Here is an 18,752-nt window from a genome sequence, read left to right as displayed (position 1 = left end):
CCGGGGAGGGGGAAGGGTGAGCTGGGACGAAGTGAGAGAGTGGCATGGACATATATACACTACCAAATGTAAAATAGATAGCTAGTGGGAAGAAGCTACATAGCGCAGGGAGAGCAGCTCAGTGCTTTGTGACCACCTAGAGGGAGACGCAAGAGGGAAGGGATATGGGGATATATGTATACATATAGCTGATTCACTTTGTTATACAGCAGAAACTAACATAACATTGTAAAGCAATTATACTCCAATAAAGAGGTTAAAAAAAAAGAAACAGATTCCTGTTTAAAACTTATTAATAGATATTGTCATTCTTGATTTCTTAAGAACACATTTCTATAAAAAAATGCCTAGGGAAACTGCTTTAGACTTATCATATAAATTTTTATCTGGATCTGGGTGAATCAAATAAGAACTTAATACTAAAAAATAACTTAGATACATCTACAAAAGACTCTACAGAAAAGTTTAGTTTAACTTAAAAATTTTTTTGAAATTACATAATTAAGACCTAGGTCATCTTATCAAAATAAGGGTTATGATACTGTAGAAACATAAAAGAATGAGTGCTGAGAAAAACTTGAAGAGTCAAAGGGTTACTCAATATTAACCTTAGCATGGCTTTTCTCTTTTTCTTGAGTTAGCTAAAGTTTTTCTAAATTGTTTTAGTAAAACTGTGATAAAAATAACCAACAAGGAGGAAACAATACGTGTATCTATATACACACATGTAAAAGTATATTTTTGGTGAAAATCACTATAGTCCCATAGTCAGACATTTTTTTGTTGCCTTAATTAATTTTATAATGCATTATCTATTATATTCCCTTTTATATTATATCAAAATATATAAAAATGAACACCGTGAAGAATGTCTTTCTCACCCCCACTCAGGTCCTCCTAGTTCCTCAGTTGTCACTATTACTACTCAGTAATCATTGCTACCAGTATCTGAGAAATCCTTCCAGAGTTATGCAATGCATCTACACAGAGGAAGATTATATTGGATAGCAAGATGAATATGGGAAAATGAATTATTTTTCACTCTATAGTCAGATTTCTCTTTTTCTGGATTTCAAGGAAGGAAGTGAAGATAAGCAGTTGAAAAATAGAGTGGGAATTAAAGCCATGAAATTAGAGACTCTGAATAAAGAATTAGATTGTGTGCTGCAATAGCCAAGATTCTCACCTACAGAGTGAGATGAGAAGGGGAGGGATGAAGAGACGGAAGCCAAGCAAAGGCAGTATCTAGGATAAAAGTGGCAACAGGAGGGTGGGCACGACATAGCAAAGGTGAGGACGTGTCAAGAGAGAAGGTCTTAGTAAGAAACGAGAGGTAACAAAGAAAAGATGGCGCCCAGCACAGCAGCCACCACTCACGTGCAATATGGAACGAAACTGCAACACCAATGAGGATCTCCATCGCCCCGGCTCATCCTACCTCATAGCTGCGCCTATCCTGGGAGGTCAGCTCAAAGCAGGATTCTTTCTTGGCATCTTTTCGCAGGTAGGGGGCCATCCGTACACTGTAGCCCTTAATGAGAAAGGTCCCTTTGGGCTGCTTGCCTGCAAGACAGGAAAGCTCCCTGTATCTCCAGAGAGATGCAACTGCCAAGGGAGGGCATCTTCTCTGGATGTAAAATAAAAGCACAGAAACAGCTGTTATATCCCTGAGGAACCACAATAGTCAAGGAGAGGTTATTACTGAAGCTTAAGAAGAGGCTACCGCGACAGCAAGGCAGATATCACTGCCAAGCTAGGGCAATGCAACGTGAAAGGTTACTTAGCCAAAAGAGTACAACAGAGACAGAGAATTTATTAGAATGTTAAGAGATCTATAATAACAGAAAGAAGGAATTATTACAGCAGGGAGAGTGTGGCTGAAAACGTGAGGCTCTTGAAGGCTATTACAGAACTGAAACATTATTATCAGGGCCAGCAGAGCACATTTGAGGGGAGGGACAGCAGCGCAAGGGGGCATTATAAGTTCCCAGGCTCTCCTCCTATGCCCTATGTAGCATTTGGGCTACAGTGCTCTCCCCCTCCTGCTGGTCAGGTGGGAATTTATGCTAGAGGGAGAATAATTAAAACTCAGTATTTTATCCCTCTTGCAAGAGGCCAAATTGGGAAGTAGCAGAGTACTGCTGAGTATCATTAGATGATGAGGAAGGAGATAAAAGGAAAAGGACCCTAAGTGAGTGAAAGGAGAGACTACTCGGCCTGTCATTCTCTTTTTTAAAAAAATAAAATATTAGAAACAGAAAAAGAGGGGCTGGTTCCCAAAGATTCTGTGTCCTCATGGTGTGGTTCAGGCAGAACATGTAGCAGAATGGAACCCCCGTGTCTGGGTGATGCTTTCTGTCCTGTGTCACGTAGAATGAGTTGCTTTTTGATGATGATGATAAGAGGGATGGCAGTGGGAAGAAAATATTAAAAGAAAAGAAAAAGAATCTGTCCTCACCTGGTTGAGCTAAAAGAAATACACAAACACTCTATACTTACTAAGAAAATGTCTTGGGCACAATAAGAAGTAACTGGCGAGAAGGGAGCCATGCAACAGTGCTTTTTGACACCAGAATCTTTTTTGTTAAAGTATCTCTCCTTGTTCTAACTGGCCACTAAAATGTTTTGTTGTTTCTTTGGTCACCAGTTTTTATTTCACTCTGACGGCAAAATGGTCAATAAAAGTCTCCAAGCCTCTCACTCTTGCTCTCCTTCCTCACCTTGAGTAGGAAGGATTCTGAACGAATGAACGTGATACCTAGTTTTATATCCAGGGATGCCAACCAAGTATTTAAATGCAAGGGAAATGATGAACATTTTTACAAGGACATATATGTTATATTAGTTTTGAAGGTTTAAAATAAGAAAATAAAACCTGGTTGGCTTGTATGCCTAGAATTCAGGGGAGAAATTATAGTTGCTGGATTTGAGAGTGGGCTGGGGGTTGGAAGGATACAGGGGGCTTGTTACTCAGGTTTTGAGCTATGCTGCTATCATTTCCAAGTAGGGCTTCACACTTTACCCCTGTATGGGAAAGGTTCTGATGAATTGTGATGGTGAACTCAAGATGAAGGTCAGTGATACCTGTTGCAGGCAGAGAGGCAGAATGAGGTAACTGCCTTGAAGTCCAAGAGCAAATCTTAAGGATTCCATGTCACTTAGCAAAGCTATTCTTTCTGCTACCTTAGTCCCAAAAGTGCAGGAAGTCCAAAGGCAAATGTGTAGGTATCTGATTATTCCCTTGACTGGATATCCAGGCTTTGGGAGAGGAATAAGTCCGGGAAAGAAGGAAGAGAGGAGAAACAGAAAATTATCGGAAGGACAATAAAGGATTTACTTTGGATCACGCCTCAGTAAGAAGGTGGTAGAGCACAAAGAAAGCCCCCACAAGAATTGCTACTTTACCTTATCTCCCTCTTGTTTTGTAGAATTACTCCTGGGGCAGTCTAACCCTGCAGGAGGGTATCCCCTATTTGAAAGTTTGCATTCACCTACGATAACAACTTTTAGCTTGTATTTATTTGTTGCTGCCTCCACTTTGTGCTTATATCCTCTATTCCTTCTCACGAACTAAGCAACTGTGTTAAGCATGGATGGGGGGTCTTTTAGGGATGGCTCATGAGTGCTGTGCTTGACTGAGTCAGTGGTGGCTCATTAAGAAGCTGCCTCTGGCTTGAGTCAACACTTCGCAGCTGCTGCCATCTGGCTGAAGGGTGTCTCTAGGGGACAGCAACCATTTGGGTCTCAGCACTCCATGGCTCTAGGCATGTCCACTGGATTACGTCCCAGAACCCAGTAGGATAAAGTTTGGAGCCTGCTGTTAGAGAGTTTGGACTCAAAGGTTCTATTTCTGGGCCATTGGTAAGCTGCTAAAATCCTTCTCAGAATTAATTTTTTTCAATATTTTAACGATATTATTAATGCCTATAAAGTGTTTGAGGTTCTTTTTTTAAAAATTTATTTATATTTTATTTTTGGCTGCACTGGGTCTTCGCTGCTGCGTGCCGCCTTTCTCTAGTTGCAGCGAGCGGGGGATACTCTTCGTTGCGGTGCGCGGGCTTCTCATTGTGGTGGCTCCTCTTGTTGCGGAGCACGGGCTCTAGGCGAACGGGCTTCAGTAGCTGTGGCGCACGGGCTCTGTTGCTCCACGGCATGTGGGATCCTCCCGGACCAGGGCTCAAACCTGTGTCCTCTGCATTGGCAGGTGGATTCTTAACCACTGCGCCACCAGGGAAGTCCCAGAGGTTCTGTTTTTTAAGTGCCAAAGTATTCAACCTTGATAATGCGTTATTAGTCATAATAAAAGGTAACCTTTTTATATGCTGGCCACATATCCTAGTGTTTAAAGGGGCTATAATTTCTAAATTGGCATCTGAGTTTTTGGTGATGAGTAAGGTATTATTTACCCAGGCTTATTTCTTTCCCAAGCATATCCCTTTATGGGTGTTAGTTAAGGACTGCTAAGTTGAGATCTAAGTGCTTGAGAATTTACGAAGTGCTTGCATCCAGGAGTGAGATGCTGCTGTGCAAATGAAGAACACTTACTTTTCTCATTAGCATAGTAGTAGAAGAGGCCTCTGCTGACAACACACCATCGCTTCTGCCACTCTGATCCAAAGAAACTATGATCTAAACAGAACAGCAGTAAGGGACATAAATTCAGGTAACTACAATCACTGAAGAGTCCGTAAAATCCAACAACACACAGTCCAGTGTGTTATTGTTTTATTTCCGAGGTTAATGGACTGTAAAACCCTCCCTTTCACTCCCACAGGTTATCCCATGTTGACACAGAGTGCAGAGGACTCATTCAGTTAAAGGTCCAAGTTCTAAACAGGTTTTGCCTGCTCTGATCCCAGCTGTTTCTCTACTTTTCCTTTATATCTTTCAGGTTCTAATCTCATCCTGTAGTTATAAATTTCTCCATGAGATCTCTATGTGTTGCCTTTCAGCAAACCGAAATGACACTCCAGGCCATGGGCATGAGCAAGGCTTTCTTTGTGCTAAGCCAATTTGCCTGAGTGTTAAACCTGGTATTCCAATCCTACTAGAACCTATTCTAATTAAAGAGTGAAAGCTGAAGACTGGGGCTTGTCTAAAACTTGAGAGTGGGCTGCTTCACATATGATATAAAAATTGTACTCATAGCAACATAGTTTCACTCTTTGTGGGAGCACACTGAGAGATGAGAACAAAAATATAGTCATTCATTTATTCATTCGACAAGTATTTATTAAGCACCTGTTGTGTACCAGGTGAGCAAGGCAGAACCAATCCCTATCCTGATGAAGTGAAGATCTGGGGCCATCTCTCTTCAGCCTACACACAAACACCAGACTTCTTTTCTTTTCGTCCCTTCCTTTTGCCTTACCCCTGCCTAGTATAGTACTGGGCACAGAGCAGGTACCCCTTATGCTAGCCCTCTTTTTCCTCATTTCTCTTCGCTTCCTGGAATGTTCTGAGATCGGAGGGTCTAATCAGTACCTTTGCTTTTCTTCTCTAAGTATCCTTGCTTGATGATATTATCAAGTTCTTGAGCTCCTCTTGTGATGTCTTCCATTCCTAAAAGGAACAAGAGCAAAATATTTTGTTGAAATCGGACAGAATTTTCATTTATTTGGGCTACTTGAGATAATCTACATTAATGAAGGGGTGCAGAGGGGCTATTGCTTATATATGGCACAAAATAAAACAATTTCTAGATGATTGGGGGGAAGTAAATTTTCTTTTTCTTCCTAATTATATCTAATGCTAAAATTGCTTAAAATTATCTAAACATAACACTAGTTTGTGCAAGGGGAGGTAGCCTAAGCATGTACTGATTGGCAAGAAAAGGACTCCAGAAAATTAAGAATTTGCTTAACTAAACACACACCTTTTTCTAACAAACAGAAAGCCACCGTAGTGAACATAATTTTTATTAAGTTCACACAAAGAAAGGCTCTGCATAGCTGAACTTGGCAATAGCTGCCAAATTCTGGTTTTGTCAAGGTAACGGCAAGAGTCTAGGGATGGTAGAAGCCTTTACACAGAGAAGACCTGGATCTGACATCAGCCTTTAATTGTATGCTGCTAACATTCTCGGCTTTCAATTAGCCTTGTTAGGTACAAATTTATTGAGCAGTCAAGATCCTAATCTATCTTCCACTGCTGGGGTTTATACTTATTTTACAGAAGGGAGGGGCAAAGGACAGAGACAATGAGGCAGGAATTTACTCCTCAAAAAAATAAAATGAAACAGGAACAACAACAAAAACAATTAAAACATATAACTCTCTATTTCTTAATTAGGAGAAATGAAGGGAGTGGGTTAGCATAATCCTAATTTAATTCTTTTTGGTCCCCAAACCCAAATCTCTTTTGGTTTGCCTTAAAAAATTTAGAAAGCAAACAAAATATAAACCAAATTAAGGCACAATGCATATGAATCAACTGGGTCACCTATACGATATCTTGAGACTCTTGGGTGGAATCATTTTTTTCAATCACACAATTGTTTTCTTAACATCTACAATAACTAATATTCAGTGGTAGCTGTGCGTTGGCACTTTGTTCAATGCTTTGAATACTTTTTGTTTAAAAATAACATTTTAAGATGATTTAAAATGCAACTAAAAGTACTTTTTGCTTCTGTTTCAAGCTTAGTTTTAAAAATATAGATCAGAAGAGTTTCTTTTTTAGGTGTTTAAGTGCCTGATTCTATATCCTATTTGTCCGTATTGTCAACTTCCTTGTTCATAGACTGTTTTCATTTGTGTGTTTTACAGTTAGCAAACTCTGTGGCTGCTATAAATCCTCCCAGATGGGTCTCAGGGTGCATGCATGAGATGAAGAGCAGCAAAGGAAAGTTCATTTGTCTAGGATTCTTTCATTTCTCCCACCCCTCTGAAAATTCTAATATCTCTTTGAAAATGCTCTCTAAGAAAACAGAGAAGCAGATTGTACTGAGGGTGAGGACCCAGTATGGCTGAGAAGGCCCTTTGAAGGGGAGCCCATCCTCTCTGCAGCGCTGTCAAAAAATTGCTCCTAGAGGCCTAAAAATTAAATGAAAGACACAGGGGATAAGAAAAACAGGATCCCCTAAGCCTGGAGTTTCCATCTTTTCTTCCTACCATTTTTTCCCTTTCTTAAGGTCTTGTTAAACTTAGAGACACAGCTTCTTGTTAAAGATGCCGAGAGTCTGAATCTTAAAAGACATGTTAAACGTTCTATTAGAATTCAAACCTCCTTTTTAAATGCAAATCTAAACGCCATTTTATGGAACATCTATAATTATGAAAATGGGAAGACATTGCCTTGTGTGCGGGGAGAGTCTGTGAGTATGAATATTACATTAATGTGCCCACACCAGCTCACTGATCCTGCTGGCAGGAGCATAAAAAATGCTCGAGTGAAACTTTTATTTAGATGTTAAGACTCCAGGCCCCAGCGGGGTGACAGAGACAGTCCCTGTGAGTTGCCATCAGAGAGAGAGCTTGAATTGAATTACCCAGGGGGAAAGGAAGTAGTGGTGAGCACTGCTTCGCTTATTTAATTTCATTTACTTTCAGTACATTATCAGCATGAGGCTTTTCTCTCCCCACCAACTGAAACCCAAGAATGCCACCACCAAGAAAACAAAGACATAATGCAGCAGAAATGTTTGAATTCCAAGTCACTAATTTTAGGAGACTAGGGACAGCACCATCACCACCTTCTCACCCCAAAACTCACACTTGGTTTGCTAAAATTGAGCATTGAATGAGTTACTGAATTTCCTCTCTTAGTCATTCACCAACAAGATTCTGAAGAGTAAGAGAGCTGGAAATACAGTATTTTATATGCTGTGTTTTTGTAAGGTGCGTTATGTTGCTTTTTTATTAGAGGGAATCTGTACTGATGAACTCTCTTGCCTGGATTCCCTTATGGGCAGTGGAAAAAATGGGATTATAGGTGAAGTTTGGAATGGCTATGGAAAAAAGATTAGATCAAATCAATTTTTATTCTGTTGATTGTCTTCTATGTCTAAGGCACTCTGTGGTGAGTACAATAACAGAATTGTTCTCAATGTAAAGTTGACTCTGAGTGCAATCTCATTACCTCCATGATCTATCAGATAAACCCAGATGGGATCCAGATCTATCCCAGTCCAAGATGGGAAGCCACTGTGGCAATCAAGCTCTCTCCTCTTTCAGTGTCAGCTTAGGGTCCCACTGATCAAGAACTGGTGGTCCTGAGGATACACACGTAAGCCACAGTCCTGTGTGATGAGGCAGGAGGAGTCTTGTATGCCTGAATTCACGCCTACTGGCAAGTGAACCGATCTGCAGAGCTACTTGACATGTAATAGAAGGTATGTAAATGTTTTGCAGGATGATAATAAAAATAGGAAGAAGCTACAAACAATTGCATGAGTAGCTATTTTAAGGCAAAAACTTTTATATTTAAGTATACAATTTTTTAAAAAATCGAGGCTTTTTGTCCATTACCTGAAAAAGGATATCACCACCTTAATGAAAAAAAAAATAGAAATGATTTATTGGGAATAAATGGCCCTTTGGATAAACCTAAGGGTGTATCACATTATATAAGCACAAAACAGAATTACATTAGTGTCATAATCTCTCTCTACCACTGCACTTAACTAAATCTCTCAGAATAGCCCATATAAAGGAAAGATTCACTTAGCTGAAGGATGTAGGGCCATAAACATAAGATCGAGAAGAGTGTTAGACACAAGTGATGGCCGCCCAACTTTCACAGCAGATGAAGATAAAAGAAATTCTCAGACATCTTTTTCTCCTCATCCAGATTCCTTTAAACCCTGTATCCCACCCATACCAACTCTGCAGTAAAAAACAACAGAGTAGGGGTCGATCTCAGCACTAAACGTGACTCCTCAGTCAGCCACCCACAGCAACAACAATGGGGACCCTTTGGAGTGTGATCCATTTCCATAAAGCAGTCAATAAAAAAGACATGGCAGCTTATGTGAGTCACGGCCTATTTAATTAGCTGCATTCTAGCCCACTGAGAAAAGAGAATTGGAGAAGTCGGTCGGCAACACCACAGCACAACGCTAATAGCCTAAGAGGCCACACAATTTCTACTGCAAAAAGGGTGCAGCTCCTGCAGAAAAAAACAGTGCCCACAAACTTTCATTCTAGGTAGCTGGTTTGGTCTCTTGCTCAATCAACCTGAAATGAAAATCAATGATTAAAAAAACCCATCTTCTGTTCAACGCTTTTCCCTCCCTAAATTGTGGACTTCTCCTATCCTCCCCTTTCCTTCTAATTCAAGTTCTTTTCAATTGTTTGAAAAAGGAGACCAAACCAACTCCAGCCCAGAGGCTGATCTTTACCAGGGGTGAATTTCAGGCAGGGTTAAGCTTACCAGTTTCTTTCACTAAACTACCTGTGATATAGGACCTGGGTTGTTAGGTGGATGAGGTTGGAGAAAATCTAATATTTGAAGGCTGGGAATGGTCAAGTTCCATTTGTGATTTCAGTTCACTCACAGATCACTGGTGTGTGTGTGCACTTACACAATGACAAACATACGCTTCACAATGCCTCAAATGGACAAAATGAAAGGGGGTATTGCAGGTAGGGTGGGTGGTGTAGTATTCTCCTGTCCAGTGGTTGCTGATCCCCCATCAGTTTGTTAAATCCTCTCCTTTGTATTTGGTTTCTGAGTCCTTTAATAAGTTCGTTACTGTTTTTCCTCAGCTTCTTGCATTTCTGGGTTATTTTTTGCCTTTTTTCTCAATTTTTAGGAACCAGTCAATAAATGACTGAGGTGTCTGGCAAGAAGTGTTCATCTTCTACACATGATGATAACAGGGAAAATGGTTTCAATGACTCTTCCTTCATTAGTCCCTTGGGACAGGCTTACATAAGTCTTAAACTGCTGTGGTTCCATTCAATATCTACTTGAGTTTACACTTATTCCTCACAGTTTTCTGTCTTTGTGCTTCACTTATTAAGGAATGTAGACCAACACATGTAAGGTGAAAAATTCTAAGCCATTAATAATAATAGACTTAGGATCTAAAAGTTTCAAAGACACAGAAGCCACTCAAACAAACAGCTTTAATTTCATGGAGAAATAAACTGGATAGCAGATGAAAGGAAGGGACTGAACACAAAGTACTTAACCAGGTTCTTCAACGAGCTGTGACATAAGAAGCTAAGAAACAAAACAAGTGCAGTTGGAGCTAGGCAGAAGGACGTCAGAAAATGGTAGAAATCACACGTTTGTGGTTAGCAAACCAGTGCAGGAGACAATATTCAGGAGATCTTCATGGACTCTTGTTTCCCCTCCAATTTTTTAAGGTCTTTAAAAAAAATCTGTTAATCCAGGTAACAGACCAAACTGTATAAAAATCTGTGGAAGAAACTTGTTATACTGAGGATACAGAAAATTCATGAGAGATTCTAGGGCAGAAGTACTAAGAAGAAAAGCAGATAACTGATGTACAAAATGATTAAAACTAATATGTTTTCAAACAAAATGGTTTAAAAAACCTAACAAGTTTTAATCTGCATTTTATCAAGCATTTTCACATCTCATTTGAGCTCCACAGCATGCCTGTGAGGTATGTATTAATATCATCTCCACTTTACAGACTAGAAAAAAGGCTTACTGAAATTATGGGAGTTGCTGAAGGTTGCTCAGCTGGAAAAGCCCATGCACTTTCCACCACCATGAGCTTCAGCTGAGGAGACACACTCAGATGTACCTGAGGAAAGATACAGTCTTCCCACCTCACTCGCCCATGAGAGACTCCATTTAAATATGGAAGAAGAAACAGACATGATGTGTGATTATTCTGATACTTGATGTCAAAAAATTATTTTAGGATCCTGTATTTCTTGTTTACTTTGTAAGGTACTGGCTGACTAACCTACGGAATTGCTTTCTAGGGCAGGTCTCTGTGAAATTCAAGAGATCAACAGATATGTGGAACAAAAATGAAAGAAAGGGCTTCCCTGGTGGCGCAGTGGTTGAGAATCTGCCTGCCAATGCAGGGGACACAGGTTCGAGCCCTGGTCTGGGAAGATGCCACATGCCGCAGAGCAACTAGGCCCGTGAGCCACAACTACTGAGCCTGCGCGTCTGGAGCTTGTGCTCCACAACAAGAGAGGCCGCGACAGTGAGAGGCCCGTGCACCGCGATGAAGAGTGGCCCCCGCTCGCCACAACTAGAGAAAGCCCACGCACAGAAATGAAGACCCAACACAGGCAAAAATAAATAAGTAAATTTTTTTTAAAAAAGAAAGAAAGTAAGAGAATGTAATAAAAGGATACACAAGGTAAAGAATATACAAGAAGAAGAAACCTGGAGCTCTCAAAAAATGCTGCTGGATCACCAAGGTTTGTAAGGCCTCTTCACAAGAGTGATATCTAGAAAAGGGAAGCCTGTTTTAGTGTAGGGCTCATGCAGAAATCTCAGACATGATTCATTTACTCTCTAAAGAAGAGGCCTTGGTTTAAAAAGACAGAAGATTTTTAAGTCAAATATCCAAATTGGTTTCTAGAAACCATCGATTTTCATGGCATATGAAGAACCTTCTTGTTTCCACAAAGAGGCACCACACTAATTACCACAGAGGACTGTGGTCTTCCGGGAGGCTCCTCTTCCATGTCTCTGTTTTTAGTCAGATTTTACTTATAAGAAGTGAAAGTTTTAGAAAAAAGCACTTCCAACTCTACGTATGATAACTTCAACACACTAATTCTAGCATCTAAATAAATGGGAATAAACAACAGCATCTGGTAGGTAAATAGTTCATCTTAAAGAAAGACTAATTCAATATAATAATTTACTGATCCTCAATCCTGGTATTAGGATACCAGGGCGTCTTTTGATCAGTTGAGGGTGTTGATAGAAATGGCAGAGATTTTGAATAATTCACTTTAAGAATAAGTTTTTCTATAATAACACCACCCATTTACATTCAGTATGCTTTCTTAAGGGGAAAAGTCAATTAAAAATAACTTATAGTGTATCTTATTTAGGCCACAGTCTACGGTGATTAAACACATCTGATGTAGTATTATAATCATGGCAATCAAGAATTCCTACAGAGCTTTATTTCCTTGAAAAAAATTGTTTCTTCAAAATTGTGGGTGTTCCACAGAAGTGGGTTGGGCATTTAAATGTTGGTGGTCATATGTTATGGCGGGAAAAAGGTTGAGAATTCATGTAATCTGCACAAAAACGGTTTAAACCCAGGAAGCCTCTTGTGTCTTCTGATTTTATTAATGACACACATATATAACTTAGCACCTTCAGCTTTATTTTTATCCTAAGAATCCATCCTTAATACAGAACTACAAAGATCCAAACGACCTGAAGTCTTTTTTAGCAGCCAAACCACAGTAAGTGGCAGCAGGACAAAGTGAGAATCATGACACAAATCCAGACAGCGGTGCTTCAAAGGGCTTTGAGATTCTAAAAAGGAGGAGGAGAGGATTTCAAACACCAAACTGTCTTTTTTACAAACCTTGAAGGATCATTGTATTTTCCTCTCATCCTGAGACAGGTCACTTTTATACATGTGTACTTGAGAGCATATCTTTAAAAATGAATGACAAAATATCATTTTCAAATCTATTTATTTACTACTCTACTGGATTGTGATAAGAATATGAAGAAAAGGAAAGAAAAAGAAAAAAAGCCCCACCTTGGTTTGAAGTCACTTTTTAACTGGTTTAACTTCTACCTGTCCACCATACTATGGCCAGAAATCATCTTTCTGAAACGTATATCTGGCCATGTCACATTCCTGCTACAGCCTTTAATGGTTCTCCCTAACCTATAGGATGAAACTCAAGCTCTCCATCACACAAAAACTTTAAAACCTGGTCTCACCCTACCTTCCAGTTTCATTTTCTCCCAACCCCTTATACTTCCCAATACTCCAGCAATAATAGGTAACAGACTTTGCCTTCTGGAATATGCCGTGTACTTTACACTGCCAGGCCTTTGCTCATGCTGTTTTTCCTGGTTGGAAATTCTAATCTGTATCCCCATTTTCTGAGGTGGGAGTGCTCCTTTAAGACTGAATTCAAATGTCACAAACCTTCTGAATCTTTGTCTGTTTCCGCACATAGAATTATATCCTCTCTCTTCTGTGCTCTAATACCATTTTCTATAGGGTACAGTGTTGGCTCCCAGGGACCCTAAACCTTTCCCCCAATACTCTCTCTCCATTCTTGCCTCTTTGCTTTGGTTTACATAAGACCTTAGTTTCTATGTAAAGCTGCTAGAAGCCTTGAATGAGGAAGTAGAAAAGGTACTATTCCCAGGAAAAGGAATGTAGCTGTGGATCTGGGTAGAAGGCAATAGGGAGGATGGCCTAGCAAGGGAAGGAGGGTTAGAATAGATCTCACATTCATAGCAAGAGAGAGAGAACACTATGAAAAAAATTAAATGAACAAAACATCATAGTGCCTGGATTGAAATAGGGGAACAAAGAAGAATCCAATAGAGCTGTGCATCCAAGGAGATGGGCCAGTATTTGCACCCCGACTGTCTAGGTAAGGAGAGTAAGAATTAGATTGAGGCAGAGCTGGAACAGCTGAAACCCATCACAAGGCAGGGCTGTACTTTAATTGTTGAATTGATGTGGGATTAAGAAGGATCCTTCCCTAAAATACACTCAGTAAACTCCAAGGAGTTTGGTGCTAATTATTTAACTTCTTGAAGCCTAAAGAAAACCTGCCAGTGGGAAATCTAGTCCCTTTCACAGAGGGCAGTTCAATTCATTAGTTATATACCTGTTTCTCTCTGTATCCCCAGGGGCCTCGTACACACAGTAGGTGCCTGATAAATGTTTGTTAAACTGAACTGAAACCACGTCCAGCCTTATGGGACTTGGGGTCTAAGAAGGCAATATGGGAGTGAATATGTGTTAGATAAATCATTTTCACCAAAGCCAAAACCAGTAATTTTTGTTCTGCTGTATACTCACTAGTTTAATCTTAGAGTTGGCACTGTGAAATAAGAAAGTAAAAAAGGGAAAGAAAGGAAGTAGCCAAGAAAGCCAGGAGGAAGTAGTGGGTGCAGAAGTCGGGAGGAATCACAGTGCTGAGAATGACAGGAGGATGGACAAATAGGATTTTGGGGAAAAAAATAATAATTTGGGAAAAAATGCCATGAACCTCACCTGGAGAGAACTATATCTCCCAGCCAATTTCACAGCCTCATTGAGATACCGGTTCTCTTCACCTCAGAACTTATCTATCTTCAGGAAAGCATCAAAGGATGGGGTCCAGAGGAAACCATAAATGGACAAAGACCGAGCCAAACTTAACAAATGGATAACTGAGTATACTTCAGAAAAAGGCTGTTGATGGCAATTTCTGAGCTACACAGGCCTTGAGTGGCTGAGAACTTGGCCCCTTGTCTTGTTCTTGTATTTCCCTGAAAAACGGTATTTTTCTCTTTGACCGTCATAGGTACGTTTGTTTGCATCCTGTATGCAAACATCCTATGTGTGTCTGAGCACTTAATACTGTTGATGGTGAAAGCTGCATGAGGATTAGTGTACCAGAATCCCGGAGTCTTTATTTTAGTTACTCTCCAAACCAACAGATTTCAGGGAGGGATCAAATGATGATAATCTTGCCTTCTCCATGTCTCTCTAGTGAAAAACATTCAGATACCATCAGAGCACTGCATCGAGAAAACCTTTAAAGCAAACAAAGCAGAAAATAAAAAATAAGACTTAGAAACTAATTATCGTGATTCTCTGGGGGTATTTCAGGGTGGATGATCTAATGAGAACTCTCACACCCCATTGGGAAGAACTTGATGGGAATGCAGTGACCTCAGCAATGTGGCTTTGACCTGGTATGTATCATCTACTGGACAAAGGGCCACTCTCAAGCTGGGCCTTGCTCTCAGCCAGCTCCCTGGGTGTCTCTGCAGCAGAATGGGATCAGAGACAGAAAAATGATGGCTACGATAAGGAACCTTTAGGGCAAAAATCACCTCCTTTTCTTTTAAGTTACACGTTTGAGATTTAAAATCTCTTGGTTCTTCTGTTTCATCTGACAAAACTCAAGCAAGTTTGAAGTAAGTCAAATTTTGCAAGGAAAAAATTAGGGAGGGGAAAATGAGGGTGATGTTTCCCGACCCAAAAGTTTCTAACCAAATCATCAAGTCTGTAATTGCAAAATAAAAACACTAAATCTCAGTATCTATTTGCACAGCTCATTAACTAAGGGCTCACACTCAGCAAACGGAAAAAAAAAAATAGAGGAAAAAACCTTCAGCGCCAAATACATTTGGAAAGTTACTGTGGAGACCTGTCTTTCCCTAGGATCTAAACTAGGCTGTTGTCAGATGCATCTGTCTGTCTGTCTTTATTGCTTATTTGGGAAGCAGCAAGTTGGGATGAGGCAAAGCATCTTTTGTCAGACTGTGCTGGAGAGAAAAAGAGAGCATTCCTTTCCCCACTGAGTATTATGAACATGATGGCAGGCACTCGACCTGCTCTGCTACTGGGACAACATGATTTACAGTGTGAAAAGGGAAAACCTAAATCACTAAGTAATGAAAACATTAAAGTTAATGCATCACAAGTGAGGAATTTATTACCATTAACTCCAATAAACAGTTATAAAACACTCGTCCTTTCCTGTCCATGTGCAGGGACACAGACACTGTACTTCATTAAGCTCAACTTTCTTTTCTTCTCCACTAGACCAGTCATGTGTGTTTGAACCAACCACCATTTATTGTTAAGTGGACTGGTTCATTTTCCAGGACTGAGAAAGCTGAAGGCACATCCATTTTGCTTCATGGTGCTTGGTACAGACGGATGAAATAGCAAAGTTTAGAAGACATGCAGCTCGGTATTGCTATATAAGTTTATTTAAAAGTCCCTAAAATGTATGTCTGATAAAAGCAGAGTAACTCTTCTGAGCAGCCTTTCTCAGAGGCAGGTATATAAGTAATAATACCTGGCGAGGAAGGTGGCATATTGGATGCCAATGAACGTCAGGTGCGTTTAGCTGAATAATTTTTCCCTTGTTATTGTTTGGTATAGCACCTAAGAAACCTGAGATGGAAACCCATTTCCTTCCAACATCTTTCTCTGTCACAGGGGCATACCAGTTTATTACCTTCAGGTTTTTCATGAACAAAAGAGGCTGCACATATTGGATGGCTAAGGTAGACTGGTTCTGGAATCATTTGTTTTAGAGGAAAAAAAAGGGAGCTAACGTGTCTTTTTGGAAAGCCAACTCTAATCATGGAATCACCTGGGTGTTACAAAGCAGACAGGAGAGGCAGCATGAAATTCAGGCTACCCTGACCAAACGTTCTCAATAGTAACAATGATAATAGTAATACTTTACATTTGAATAGCACTTTAGTGTTTGTAAACTGTTTTCCTTTACGGCACCTCTTTGATCCTGATACAAACAGAAAGGCCTCAATAGTCTAGACTTCAGGAGTTGAAACTGAGGCTCAGAGAGGATAAAAGACTTTCTCACATAGCTGGAAGGAAGAATAAGAACAAAAACTCAGTTTTTTAAAAAAGCTCCAAATCCAGTACTTTTTTTTTTTTTTGCAGTACGCGGGCCTCTCCCTGTTGTGGCCTCTCCCGCTGCGGGCGCGCAGGCTCAGCGGCCATGGCTCACGGGCCCAGCCGCTCCGCGGCATGTGGGATCTTCCCAGACTGGGGCACGAACCTGTGTCCCCTGCATCGGCAGGTGGACTCTCAACCACTGCGCCACCAGGGAAGCCCAAATCCAGTACATTTTTGACTACACCGTGCTATGACAAACATTTTACATAATGAATAATGTTATAGTCATAATTATAACCTAAAGTCAAGGTAAACAGTGTTAATTCTAGATTTCTCAGCCCAAATGGTTTTTAGGAACCCTCTCTGCTAAGCATGGCTACAGTACCAGTACCGCTGGATGGAGCCTGGGAATTGTCCAGGATGGTCAGCTCTGAAATGGGATCTGATTTTTGGCATTACCAGAGAAGAGGCAGGTACCTGGGTGATCCTCCTGTTTGAGGTTCACAGGGATGTTTAGCCCCACCCACTGAGTGGAATTGCTGGGCCTCTCATGGGCCAAACTGTGTAGAACATATGAAAGAAAGGGCTAGAGAGGCTCTGACGCAGAGTCTGAGCTGCGTAGCCTGCATTACCAAAGCTAAGATTTCCACAAGTAAGACCAACTGCTAAAAAGTAGCATAGTTTAAGGAGGTAGTATTTGTCAAAGGAATTCTTCTAAATATTATTTCACCACTATCTTAGCATTTCCATAAGGTACCCTAATGAAGAACTCTTAGATGAAGAAGTTACAGGTCTCTCCAGAGGTGATAGAGCAAATGACTCTGCCACTCAGTTTGCACACAGGGAAATTAAATCCCAGCCAGCTATGATGCCACTATGTGACTCATTCAATGATACCATTATGTGACATCACCCAAGGTAACGTGACTAATTTGTCACAGAGTTGAGAAGAGAAATAGAGTTTTCTGACTCCAATTCAACATCATATCACTCTTTTACTCCCATAGTCAGGAAATAATCCTCCTCCAACTCTGGGGGTTTAACTTCTATGGGGAAACTAAACAAGACAGGTCCCAAATTTTGGGACACACAGTTCAGTCAAGAGTGGGAAGCTATCCTGAAAGCAGGTAAATTAAGTAATAGTCTATGTCCTGAACACTGAGGCCCCTAGCCTCCTTTTACTGCTCAGTTCCAAAAACCCTGGTAGTCATGTATAATGGTACCACCAGCAGATACACGGATCCTTCTCTGGAAAAAAAATGAATGGCCTCAGAGAAAAGACCTGCAGATACTGACATCTGGGAGACACCAAGCAAAATGGTTGGGTCTTCCCATCACTCTCAAGTTTAGGCTTTCTAAAGTGAAGCCCATCAGTGGGTATGCTCCGCCTTGGCACACAGAAGTTTCAATCTGCATTTTAGTGCCTCACTTTTAAATAGAAGCAAAGTCTAAAGATCACCAGACATTTGCAGAAAAGCTTCCAACATGGAAGATAAAGACTAAAACATACAACAGATAAAAAGGAACTCAGAGAAAACAATTTAGGGAGCATAAAAGAAAATGAAAAACCAAAACAAACAAACAAGGGATCATTAATATTCCCAGAGGGATGAGAGGACACTGAATTCATGAAATAGGTTGCTTAAAAAGAAACAATCAGGGAACAAGAAAGGAGAGTCAGAAATTAAACATAAGGTAGCCAAAATTAAAAACAAAATCAATAGATGGGTTGGAAGATATAATTGAGGATATCTTAAAGAAATAGGGCAAAAAGGTCAAGAAAACAGAAAACAGAAGAGATAAAAATATTAGAACACAGAAAATAAAGGGAAGGAAATGATCAAAGAAACAATAAAATTTCTCACAATGAGCGATATAAATCTTCTGATTGAAAGGGACCTCCATACATCCAGCACATGAAGGAAAAGAGGTCCACACCCTGGTAATCACTGTGAACTTTCAGAACACAATGGACAATGAGAAGCTCATAAAAGCTTCTGAGTTGGGGGAAAAATTGGCCATACACAAAGAATCAAGAATCAGACTGGCATTGAACTTCTCCACTGCAACACTAGAAGCTAAAATGAAGCAAAATTTTCCAAATTCTAAGGAAGATAATTTCCATTAGCATTTCTACACCCAAATTATCAATCAAGTGTAAAGGTAGAATAAAGAGGTTTTCAGACATGCACATTCTCAAGAAATATACTTCCTGGCCAGCCTTTCTCAG

At 40.2% G+C, this 18,752-nt stretch overlaps 1 protein-coding gene across 1 annotated transcript in view; it reads right to left on the bottom strand.

Moving 5' to 3' along the window:
• Positions 1-18,752, bottom strand: part of SKAP1 (src kinase associated phosphoprotein 1) — a 275,906-nt gene that overhangs the window by 42,230 nt on the left and 214,924 nt on the right. Inside the window, exons 5-7 of the mRNA XM_030762053.2 lie at positions 5,485-5,562; positions 4,546-4,629; positions 1,439-1,563 (exon numbers count right to left, since the gene is read on the bottom strand). Of these exons, the coding sequence (XP_030617913.1) occupies positions 1,439-1,563; positions 4,546-4,629; positions 5,485-5,562 (287 nt within the window). The remainder of the gene's footprint in view (positions 1-1,438; positions 1,564-4,545; positions 4,630-5,484; positions 5,563-18,752) is intronic.

Source organism: Delphinapterus leucas, chromosome 19 (assembly GCF_059928025.1).
Source record: "Delphinapterus leucas isolate spDelLeu-1000000601 "Yukka" chromosome 19, BTC_Dleu_Yukka2, whole genome shotgun sequence".
NCBI lineage: Eukaryota > Metazoa > Chordata > Mammalia > Artiodactyla > Monodontidae > Delphinapterus > Delphinapterus leucas.
The sequence above is the reverse complement of the archived record's forward strand: the minus strand, read 5'-3'. Positions and strand labels throughout refer to the sequence as shown.